This window comes from Sturnira hondurensis, unplaced genomic scaffold (assembly GCF_014824575.4).
Source record: "Sturnira hondurensis isolate 20B ecotype Veracruz unplaced genomic scaffold, ASM1482457v3 Scaffold0004474, whole genome shotgun sequence".
Taxonomy (NCBI): domain Eukaryota; kingdom Metazoa; phylum Chordata; class Mammalia; order Chiroptera; family Phyllostomidae; genus Sturnira; species Sturnira hondurensis.
In genome coordinates, this window is record NW_028077105.1 from 5,705,256 (window position 1) to 5,717,881 (window position 12,626).

The 12,626-nt window shown below is 37.2% G+C and overlaps 1 protein-coding gene across 4 annotated transcripts in view; it reads right to left on the reverse strand.

Annotated features, from left to right (window-relative positions):
* EYA4 (EYA transcriptional coactivator and phosphatase 4) overlaps nt 1–12,626 on the reverse strand; it is a 255,400-nt gene that overhangs the window by 112,814 nt on the left and 129,960 nt on the right. For all 4 annotated transcript variants that reach the window (XM_037045715.1, XM_037045714.1, XM_037045712.1 and 1 more), the window contains exon 3: nt 10,097–10,146. In XM_037045715.1, the coding sequence (XP_036901610.1) occupies nt 10,097–10,146 (50 nt within the window). The remainder of the gene's footprint in view (nt 1–10,096; nt 10,147–12,626) is intronic.

Below are 12,626 nucleotides of genomic sequence, written 5' to 3' on the forward strand. Positions count from 1 at the left end.
AAAAATAAATAAATAAATACATAATGTAGAAAATTGGGGAAATGTGTTTAAACCATGAAAAAGTAGTATATAATGCCTCCCCCCAAAACCACAATTTGTGCAGTATCTCAGGCCTTTTAAAACACATTTTTCTTTTTCTCCAATAACTTTATTGATTTGGATATTTTGAGTATGTCAAATATCTCCCATGTGGTATAACGTTGATGGTTTTCAATTAATGTCTCGATTTGACTGCTATCAACTTCAACTAATCTACATGACTATAGAGTATCATCCACTGAGAAATCTCTACCATGGAACCTCACAAACCACTTTCAATCAGTCACAGCACCTTCTCCATACACTGCACAAATCTTGTTTTGCATTTCAGTTGTGTTTTTACTTTTCTTGAAATAATAAAGCTTATGCTTATAAAGAGAATGATGTGTATTTTCCTCTATCTTCAATATTAAAATGGATACATGAAAATCCACCAATTTTGATATGCTTTTTAAAATGCATGCTGATGTGACAACTGTCACCATACAATGTAACAAAATTATTTTGTTAATTGTCTTTTTGCTAAAGACAATTAAGCGCTACTACAGCCATTTTACGGAAACAAACAAATGAACTTTTTGGCCAGCCCAATATACCCCCTAGCTAGTTTCTCTGCCTCCAGGCACCTGTGCCATGGCCGATCTGTCATCACAAGTACGTTATTACCTGATCAGAAATCCATTGGTGACTTCCCATTGCCTGTAAAGATAGGTTGTCAAAATTTAGAGTTTGGACTCTAAGTTTTTTATTGTATTTCTTTGGATGAATTTGAGAGTTTGTTTGTTTGTTTGTTTGTTTGTGTTTAAAGAAAGTCCAGGCTCTGGCTAGGTAGTTCAGTTGGAACATCATTCTGCTACACCAAGGCTGCAGGTCTGATCACCGGTCAGGGCACATACAAGAATGGAGCTCCTAGCATGGATGGAACCGGAGAACATTATGCTGAGTGAAATAAGCCAGGCATTGAAAGACAAATATCATATAATCTCACCTTTAACAGGAAAAACAAACAAACAAACAAAACAATCAACAAAACAAACAAACAAGCAAAATATAACCAAAGACACTAAAATTGAGAACAGGTTGACAGGGACCAGAAGGGAGAGGGGAGGGAATTTCATGGGGGAGGCATGAAGGGTTTGCAGGAACAAGAATAAAAGACACATAGACAATAACGGGGCAGGGTGGAAATGGGAAGGAGTTGGGGAGAGCTGAGGGGCTGGGCTGAGATGGGGAGAAAAAGCAGAAAAATGTACTTGAAGAACAACTAAAAAAATTTTAAAAAGAATGAGCCAATGAACACATAAATAAGTAAAACAACAAATTGATGTTTCTCTCTCCCTCTCTCCCTCTCTCAAATCAATACAATTTTTAAAGAAGAAAGTTCAAATCTATATGCTTGTTCTGGTAAAATTGTCTTTATGGAGGTAAATAATAAAAACTGCAGTGTGAAATGCATTCATCAGCCAATCGTTTAACAACTGGATTAATCCCAAGACATGGAGAAAGCAATTTTGATTTGGACTGGTAACTGGGAGCAAAAGAGAAGACTTGGGTCCACTGAACAGTAACCGGACAGCCTGGGGATGGGGAGAGGAAGGTCAAAAATTAATAGAGGGATTTTACAGGAAGAGGTGAATGGAGCTTCCCTCTTTGAAGTTTGGTTGCCACACCACTTAAAGCTTTCTCAAGCAACTCTGCTTTGCAGGTTCAAGTTTGGAGATGTCTGACCTATGAAATAAAGCTCCAAGTCTTCACACTACTGAAACAAATAACAATTGAGTTATATTTAGTCAGGGAAGAAGACAGTGAGGTATGCTGGATTATGTAAAATAAAAGACTTGTGGAAGGTGTTTTGAATACAACAGACCAGTTATCTATTCTGGGCAGAGGTAGAAAGTAGCTGGCATTGGTTAAGTTATCTGCTCAGCCTCCTTTCTTGGAAGCTCTTTTTATCACTGCTTCATATGGTCTCAGGAGGTAGCTCCTGAAAGGCATGTTTCTGTTTTGTGAGTCTTTCTGATACCATTATCTTTGCTGGAAGTTTGGAACAAGATAAAGAAAAAGAGAGAGATCCTATTGTCTGGGTGCCTAAAGAGGTAAAAATTATAAAAACATGAGCAGTATTACATGGGCATTTTCTTCCTACTGTGGGACCTAGAGAAAAGCTAAGGTTGACGAGCCAGTCTTCACAGAGAGAAAGGCAGTGAGGTTGTGTAGCAGCCAGAACGGGAGTAAATCCCAGGCCGTACGAGACCCAGCAAACCCCCTCTCCTCAGTTCTCTAAGTCATTATGCCATTCTTCATAATCAAAACAACAAAGTAGGAACAAACCAAAAGCTTCCCTAGCTCCCACTGGAAACTACAACCAAAAAGAGTCCTAACTAAAACAACTAGGAACAAAAGCCAGACGCAATGGCAATCTGTGCTAATTTACCTATTTTCCAACATAATCTATTTCTCCATATAGACCAAGTGGGCCTATTTACGATCCATGAAATATACCTTCCAATCTAAGTTTCTATTCTTTTCTGTACCTCACTGTGAGTCCTCCCCCATTTTTCTTTCTTTTTAAAACTTTAGTTGTTGTTCAAGTACAGTTTTCTGTCTTTTACTCCCATCCCAGCCCACCCCCCAGTGCTCCCCACTCCCTCCCATCTCCACCCTCCTAGTTTTTGTCCATGTGTCCTTTATACTAGTTCCTATAAATCCTTCCCCTTTTCCCATGAAATTCCCTCCCCTCTCCCCTCTGGTCACTGTCCGCCTGTTCTCTATTTCAGTGTCTTTGGTTATATTTTGCTTGCTTTGTTTTGTTGTTTAGCTTCCTGTTAAAGGTGAGATCATATGGTATCTGTCTTTCAATGACTGGCTTATTTCACTCAGCGTAATGCTCTCCAGTTCCATCCATGCTGTTGCAAAGGGTAGGGGCTCCTTCTTTCTGCTGCATAGAATTCTATTGTGTATATGTACCATTCTTGTCTATTCTTTGACCTTTATCCCTACATCTTCCATGAAACTCTTCCTGGCCACCCTGGCCACAGTGCTCTGGCCTCACCTTGCACTCTAGGGGTGCTTTTTTCCCTCTGTTCCTCTGGTGAAATGCACTCGACTGTAGACCTACCAGATGAGTACCACCCAAAAACAGATGTTTTCTACACACAAACATCTTATTTTACTCCAAGATATGTATAGGAAATGAGGCAGGAGAAGGAAAGAATGAAAACCAAAGTATCTGTGTAACTGGTATTTTTTTCTGTAATGTGTTTTCTGGGACCCGTGTTAGTTTTATGTACATTTATATCAGTTTAGAACTAAAGGAAGAATATGAAATGGAACTAAATGAACATCTAACAGATTAGAATAAAGGCAATTGGAGAGATTACTGGTAGCCCAAGTAAGTCCCTGACCTCTTATGGACAGCAATTAGGTACAAACAGTGTCTGTCCTCATTTTTAACTCTTGCAGACAGTTTTACTTTTAAGTTATTTGTTCATGCTTCTGTGAATACTGTAAACATGTACTAAATACTGTCTGTCTGATCAATGAGCAGGGCAACTCCACAGAGAAAGTGCCATTACAACAGGCTCATCCAACAGCCAGCCTGGCAGAATAGAAAGGCAAGGTCAATACCCAAGGATCACATGGGGATTTGTTGTATTAATTCAGAGGTTAGGGAATGAGAGCTTGAACTTTCCTAGTGGCGATGGGAAAGGGAAGGATGAGGAGATTCAAAACATAGCAAAGGAAAATTAAGTGCAACTGTAACCAACAAGATTTGGGAAAGGAAAGAGAAGAATACATTAAAGATTACTCTCAAGTTCTGAGGCAGGGCAACTGAGAATATTACCATTAGAAAGAATGATATTGGAGTAGGGAATGTAATAATCACATTTCTTCTTCCATAAGAGGAGTTTGAGATAGTAAAAAGAAATCACTAATAAAAGTGTAACAGGGATTTGTAGTTACAAATATTTCAAGAGAGTTGCAAACTGGATGTGTGTGTGCAGGAGTTACTTATTCACTTACCAGTGAGGACCTGCTGCATGCGAGGCAAGCCCTGAGCTGTATAGTAATGATACAACAGGGAATAAAAGAAAGCAAATATAATCCCTCCCCCTGTGGAGCTTATTGTGTAGTGTTTTACTCAAATGAAGCATGTCTGAAGGACAGGCACATGGTGCCAGGCTGTCCTCTGATGGTGACACTGAGCAGTNACAGGGATTTGTAGTTACAAATATTTCAAGAGAGATTGCAAACTGGATGTGTGTGTGCAGGAGTTACTTATTCACTTACCAGTGAGGACCTGCTGCATGCTAGGCAAGCCCTGAGCTGTATAGTAATGATACAACAGGGAATAAAAGAAAGCAAATATAATCCCTCCCCCTGTGGAGCTTATTGTGTAGTGTTTTACTCAAATGAAGCATGTCTGAAGGACAGCCACATGGTGCCAGGCTGTCCTCTGATGGTGACACTGAGCAGTGGGCCAACCAGGGAAGAGCAAAGGTCTGCAGGATGAGTTAACACTACACAGGAGAGCAAAGATGGGAGGGAAAAGGTAGCACGGAGGGGGATGGAGCAGCCCAGCCTTTCTGCAAGGAGGAGGATGACGTCTGTGAGCAGCTGGAAAAGGCTAATCAGAGACATATATGATAAGGCATTTAGGGGACAATAATCTAAGTTTTGAGACTGTTCTTTAAATCTTCAATGTTCACTGATATCAGGGATTTAGCAGACACTGTAAGCAATTATCTGAGGAAATCAACTTAATATGCTACCATGACCAAAAGGGTCAAGACATCCCAGAAAATGAGGATATGATCAGCAGCAACACCAGAACTTATCATTCACTTGTCCTCAGAATCCCAGCTGCTTCCACACCTGTAGGAGTCTGTCAGCATGCACCGGGGAAGGCCAAACAGATTCAGAAAACCTCCAGTGAAGGCTAGCCAAAGTGATAAAGCAACTAGACAGGCGTCCGCATGAAGCCAGGCGTTGAAATGAGACAAAATGCTCTCAAGATCAGAAAGAAAACAAAGAAGTTATAACTGGTTCAGGTTAACTAAACCATTTCATATAGAGATTGAGTTACCATGGTCTTCCTCTTCAAATCCTGAAACAGGAGAATTAGATTGCACTCTTAGAATATCTATTAATCATCAATCATTTTCAGGGGAAGGATATAACTTGAAAGAGGTAGTTTCAAATGATATAAGGGATGAATTATTATTTTGTATTATGATTAATAATTTTCTGAGTTCTTCCATCTAAAAGATAGTGTATGCTAGCAAAATGACTAAGTCCAAGAAATGCTTAAGTAACCCCATGGAATGTACAGCTAGATTGCATTACTGAGAGTACATAATTTTATTGGTGCTACATGCTAAACTTTTCAAGATTGAGAACATGTAACCCTCTAGTAATAATTTTTGAGGCTTCTTAAGGGTAGGACACTGGGCCAGCTGAGCCTCTGGTTCGACACAGTGAGATACTGTGCATGCATTATTTTGACAAAGGGGTCCCCCATTTTCACTGGTAGGAAAAAAAATGCAGCATTTAATTTTTGATAGAAAATTGTATGTAGATAAACATTCTGAATTCTGGAAGTATTGCAATAATTATCTTACTAGCAAATAAACATGTATGACTTAATATCTTAAATATAAGATTGCTATATCAGACCTATTTACATAAAATGAATATGTTCTATTTTTAAAGTTTTTACACATGGACACCGAATAGATAAACTTCCTGAGGCTCTTGGAATTACTATATATTGAAGAGGGATTCACTCCAATGATACTTTAAAAATAGGACAAGTGTTCTTTCTCTTGATAATTCTAAAGCTAGGATAGACTAGGGCAAGAACCCACAGTACATGGCCAAGACTTTGTTGATTTCAGGCAACCACTCAGTTCTCAGAAAACCCAATTTCTTTAACCTTTAAAGTGGGGAAGAGTTCACCTTCACTATTACCCACAGAAGCATCTTTTATTCAAGATGGGAAAACTATCATCTTAGCTCATACGCACCATATGTACTTCCTATACTTTAATGCTCTCCCTTAGTGGTACCCTGGCCAGAGTGAGATGAAGTAGTGATATAAAGGGACTGATACATTTCTTAGAAATCACTTTGCAACCCAGTTTCACCAAATTATTTCCATTCACTCCTTAATTACAGAATGACTTTAAAACAGAATTGCCTGATTTGAGTTTTATTTTCTTTCTGTGTTTCTCATCTCATCTTGGTGGAAATGCTCCACTAATTAGTGGCCTCACAAGGAAAAAGTAAAGAGTAAGCCAACTTCACCAAATAAATCATTCAGATATTATGGGGCCATTTTAACATGTACACACTCTAAGATTATTGGCCAAGAATGCAATTAAAGAATAAAATAAATTACCCCCTCAACTGCTCTCAGAAATAAAAAGGACTGAAAGCAAAAGAGTTTCCCAAAATGTAAAACATAAACAAACTTCTGCTATAAACTTCACTTTTCCAGGAGCTACTATAGTAAAACTCAAGAAGACCAATGTGTTTTCAGTGATGACTCAAATGAGACACAAATCCGCATGAATAAACTCACCAAGAATGAACATAAAATATTTCAGCTTATGTTTTAAGATGGTCTATATAGTAACAAATAACTTTAGGGTGTGGTAAAGTATGAGAGAAGTAAATATTTTTATTTTGTCATGCACACATTTCATGGTCAACACTACTTTTTGAAACAAAGACTAACAACACTATACTCTGGACAGGTAGGCAACACAGAGAAAGGTGAAAATAAGAGAAGTGTCTATTTTTCTAGAAGCACATTGTATACTTTTTCATATGACATCAAGTTCAATACAGTTTTATGAACCTGAGAAAACACTATCCTTAATGTTTCACTTTCAGTATGTCATTCTGAAGAAGGCATTTTTACCTTACTTCCACTGAATGGGTTTGCAAATTCTCTTTCTCCCCACGTACCAGTCACATATGCAGCTCAGCCGGGTTTTTTTTTCAAAGGAAGAATTAGGGCCAAACAAGACAAAGAATTTGCTGATACACACATGTCACTCCAAGAATTTTCCTGACAAATTCTCCACACCCAATTTAATTACTTCCCTACTGTAAAAACACTTTCCATCTGTGTTCATTCTAATCTTTTCAAATCCAAAACCAACATACTATAAAGCTAGTTAAAGCTAGTGAGTGACATTAGGTTTAGGTTCCAAGTGAGCCAGCATTTTATAAGGCAGTGGGTCTCCAGCTCGCATGCATTTTGTGCTGATACAGTATTACATTTGGAGCTCGGTTCTTCACTTTGTGTTTGTTTAGAAGAGGATTATCTAGCCTATGCTTTTAAATCTTTATCTGAATCAATCTCTCTCTTTCTCTCCCTTCCTCTCTTCCACTTGCAAACACACATATGCATAGGAGGTGGGGAAGGTGCAGGGAGAAGGAAAGAAAGAATGAGTAGCTGAACGTCTGTGGTTTTTAATAACTAAAAAAGAATGCAGCCATGTATGTATTCTATACACTAAAGCAATGCTGTGAGCGTCTACAATAAAGGCATTTTGGTGTGGGGTATTTTTTGATGGGTTAAGAACTGAACCTCAAAACATTCAATACATGCAAAATACTGTTTTTGGCATTTCTTGATTCACTGACTTTGGTAAGTTATTGTGTGCATTTTGTGCAGAATGTTCTTTAGTATATTTTTAGTCTCTTCTTGGTATTCCATCATTGCAGTAATTAAGTGCTGGTTTTGGCACTTCAATACCTAGCACTCATGAATAAACAGAGAATCCAAGAGTAGTCACATCTTTATGCTGCAGACACTATTAAGGGATGGAGACCATCTCTTGCACCAGAGGTTAGGAGAGACCAATTACTACCAAAGTCTCTGAGCAACCTTGAACTAATAGATGATTCTAGCTCACCTGAAGGTCTTTCCAGCTTGTATTTTAATATATAAGTATTGCTTTGTTTGTTTTTGATATCACAATGTTTTACTATCCTCAGAAATTAATTTGTCTAATTTTACCTGCTTATATTACAGATTAGGAAGTTAATCACAGCAACCGTCTGCTAGTTTTTAGGAAGTCAAGCTACTTTTCAATTAATATATATCACATAATATATATATATTAATATATTAACATTATATATTAAACATCTGATAAATATTATAAAATGACAAAATATATTTTAAATATTCCCCTAAAATAGTCATCATTTGCCTTAAAAATAAAATTGCACTTTAAGGCCATATCACCTGGGATCCCCTGCTCTAATTCTAGGTTTAAACACACTGAGCTCTAAACTTTGTTTCTTCTTTGACTTACTGATATCAACTGTGAACACAATCAGCTTGGTGGTTTTCCGCTTGGTTAATTTATTTAAGCAAAATATTATCAGGCCAAAAATCTCGAGTGGCATGAAGGGTAAAATATTTGGATACAAAATAGTAAAATTAAGAATGATGATATTGTTCNAAAATAGTCATCATTTGCCTTAAAAATAAAATTGCACTTTTAAGGCCATATCACTGGGATTCCCCTGCTCTAATTCTAGGTTTAAACACACTGAGCTCTAAACTTTGTTTCTTCTTTGACTTACTGATATCAACTGTGAACACAATCAGCTTGGTGGTTTTCCGCTTGGTTAATTTATTTAAGCAAAATATTATCAGGCCAAAAATCTCGAGTGGCATGAAGGGTAAAATATTTGGATACAAAATAGTAAAATTAAGAATGATGATATTGTTCTGTATTTCTTAGTAACCCTTAAGACCAGCAGCTTGCAAAAATTATCTAATTACTTCAATAATAAGTCACAGATAGGTCACTCACAGAGGTCAGTAAAACAATTAGAGAGAAAATGCCCACAAGAAATAGAAGTTGGGCCTGTGCTCCTCTCCATGCTTCCTGGAATTACTCTGCTTTGTAAGAAAAATATGTGTATATATAATAGTTCACTCATTTCCTCCTGCTCCAATAAACTGAAACTACTTGATTCTACTTTGATACCTAGCTATAAAGAAAAAAGATCAGATGTCAAAAATGGTACAGCAGATCATAACTCTTGATGAACCTTCAAAAAGGCCATATACAATCACTTTCATACAAGGTGCATAGGAATTAATCACAGAACCATCTCACTGCACACAACCAAGGAAAGCCTACTCAAACTAGAAAGGGACTGTACGAACATGTATTTGCTGTCCGAAAAGAATATATGGCAGTTATCAACACTTTGCCTAGAGCCGTACTGCTTTATCACACAAAGGAATCACCATGTACATCACATGCTGGAGCAAGCAGGAGCAAATAAACTAAGACCCATCTCACCATTAAATGTAAATGTCTCAATGCAGTCAGTTAAGGTATATCATTTATATCATATTAGGAATAAATGTTTACTATGGCAATGATACTTATAATACTTTTACTTTTCTACTTAAAACTGAGGCTCTGGATCTTGGAATGAAAATACGTAGGCCTGAAAAACCTTTTGGGCACCTGATCTGACACCAAGCAACTAAAAATTCCTGTACATGGCAGCCTGACCACTTTAATTCATCATTTCTATGGGCTCCAAATAACCAAAAAGAAAATGTCAAGTTAATTTTGTTTTTTTTCCAATTTGACAGCATTCACAAAATCTAGCAGTGCTTGATTAAAAAAGAAAAGAAATGTTATATGCTTATTTTGGTAAACATAGATTTGGAAGTTACTGAGTTTGTGGCAAAATGTCAGATGCAGAAACTTGGTAAGAGATTCACAGGAAAATGAAGGCAAAGGTAAAATAATGAGTACTAAGGGAAGACGTCCTCAAGTGCTTCTGGCGACGTCCCCATTAGTCTTTAAAGCGGATTTTAATCATTGTCCTTCTTATTAACATAATGATTCATGGCACACTAATCAGTGTAATACACAATTTCCACAGAGATTAAAGCTCTTAAACAAACTCAATATTTCCAATCACAGTTGTGTCTAGAATACAACATCTTACTAGTTCTTTAAAATTGCCATTTTTCTTAGAAAGTCTTGGCCTCTATTTTACTGACCTGGAATTCTGAGGTTCTGAAACATCTGATTCTGTGCACGTTTTCTTTACCTGTAAGAAAAGAGCACTAGTTAGTCTCATCCGAAAATACAACGTCCTCACTCAGGTTCACACACTTATTAAAACTCACAGTGGATACAGCTCTGTCCACCAAGATCTCCATAAAATACTCTCCCCATTTTACAGCGGCAGCATGCGGTACTAAATAGGGTATTTCATTATTTTCCCAGGAACAGCTGCCAAAGGCACTTCCCTAGACTCCATTAGTATATAAAATGTTCAGCTAAAATAGCTCGGGACTCGCTTAACTAGGAACAAAGAAACCAAAGAGCCAGGTTTCCTACTTAGAAACTAGAAAGCCATACTGTTCTCAATTCACTAAGAAATGTTTTCTCAATCGATACTACTTCTGTCTCCTCCTAAAGCACACAATAATAAACACCAGGTTCTGGAGGCAAAGCACAGTGTTAGCTAAAACATTCACATATTAATTTTCATTTTCTCCATCCAGTGGCTGTATGTTTTATATATTTCTCAGCATATTAATTAAGTTTCTGCATGGCTCATGGACTTCTCACATATATTTGCAGTATATTTTGCAGACTATATTTCAACTTTGTGGTTTTTAACCCACAAAAGGTAAAGAATGAAAATAACTTTTACTTCAAGGACATGCTATCCATTTCTGCACAACAGTGTGCAACACATTCTCTACAATAAGGCAGAGCACAAAGCCGTTTTTCGCAATTTAACTGCAAGCACAGGTACTTATGTTTATTATGGTCTTAATGGTACAGTCTATGTAAAGTAGACTCAATTTCAAAAGTCCTGTGGTTGACATGAAGCATTAACAATATACATTTCCAAGCCCATGGTCATGTACTCTGGGTGTCTATATTACCACGGTTTATCCACACAACCTAAAGAATACAAGGCATATTAAATTCTAATGTGTAGCTTGGAAATGACAGATGAGTTTACCGAACACACCCCATGGCATGAACTGCAGTACAAGTGGCATCACTGAAACACATGCTTTGAATTCTAAAAATACCACATTGTCTTTCTAACACACAGGTAATTCTTCCCTCCTTTGACTCAGAAGAATGCTTAAACAAACACAGAAAACCCCTACACTTTCAAAAATCTGTCTTTTGCTATTAATTCTAAGCCAAGACATTTTATAATCTGGGAAACAAATTATTTGCTTGATTAAGTGTACTCTCTTTTACATCCTGTGTATACATTTATACAATATAAAAATAAAACCGATTAGCAAAGAGATTATCCTATTTATAACATTTTCTATGCTTTTAACATGGAATTCAGAACCATGACATGGAAGGGTGAAGAAATGTTTCCAAGAGTAATTAGTTTAAAAAAAAGAAAAAAGGAAATACTTTTCTTAAAATGTCAACATAGAATTTACTACAAAACCCACAAAAGTCTTACGTCTATTAACATTTTTTCCATGAAATAGAAAAACTAACAAGAAAGGAAACCAAAATAAAACCCTTCTTTCCCAGTGGTTCATTCCTATGATTCATCACCATAAAGTACATGAAGTTACCAATGAATATGCAGAAATCATTCCAAAGTGAATGTCACTTTCCCCAAGACTACAGTGACCTGACTTCGGGACTGACTGAAGAAGCTGCAGACCACACAGACAAACTAGACGTAGGCTCCCAAGCAAGAGTCAGAACCAGAGAAGCTTCCTATGGTCCAAAAGACAAGGAACTTTTTCTTTAATACCCATGCTACATAAAACATCATTCCCAAAATAATTATCAGAAAGTTCTGATTATTTTAACGTTTTCTCAAAGTAGTAATTGTAATGGCAGAGAACACATCTATTGATTACTTTATCACAGCTAATAAATATGTGATAAATACTGAAGTTTAGATATTCTCTTAGATAATATGAGAAATATGTATTACACAAAGTAATTCTTTTTAAGATGTCCATTCATTTGTTCATGGTCAAATGAGGGCAGAATGATATTTAGGAAACCATGACTCCTGTAAGAGAGGTCATACAGTGTCGTGGGCATTCAAAGGACAATCTACCCCAGTCAAAGGAAGATGGGGATGACAACAAAGGAAGTGACTTCAGAACCAAGTCCTAAAGGACACAGGCCTCGAAGAAAAGCAGGTGTTTCAACATCATGGGGTTTGCTAGAGGAACCATGTTATGAAGACCTTATACATGGTAAAGAATCTGGAATACAGTCATACCTCAGCACTCATCAGCGCCAGAACTGGTCAAACCCTGTACTCATTGCGTTTTGATGAGAAAAAAATGTTTCAGCATGCCGTGCTTGCTCAGAAGTCGTTGCACTTACTAAAACTTGCATGAGTCATGAAGCTGCCTTGCAAGAGAAAATGCTTCATCATTTGGTACTTGTTGGGTTGGGCACTCACCATGAGTTCAGGAACAAATTCACAACAAGTACTGAGGTACCACAGTATAATCTCAGGCCATTGAAGACTGCTTAAGAGTTTTAAGAAACAGACTGCATAGATATGGT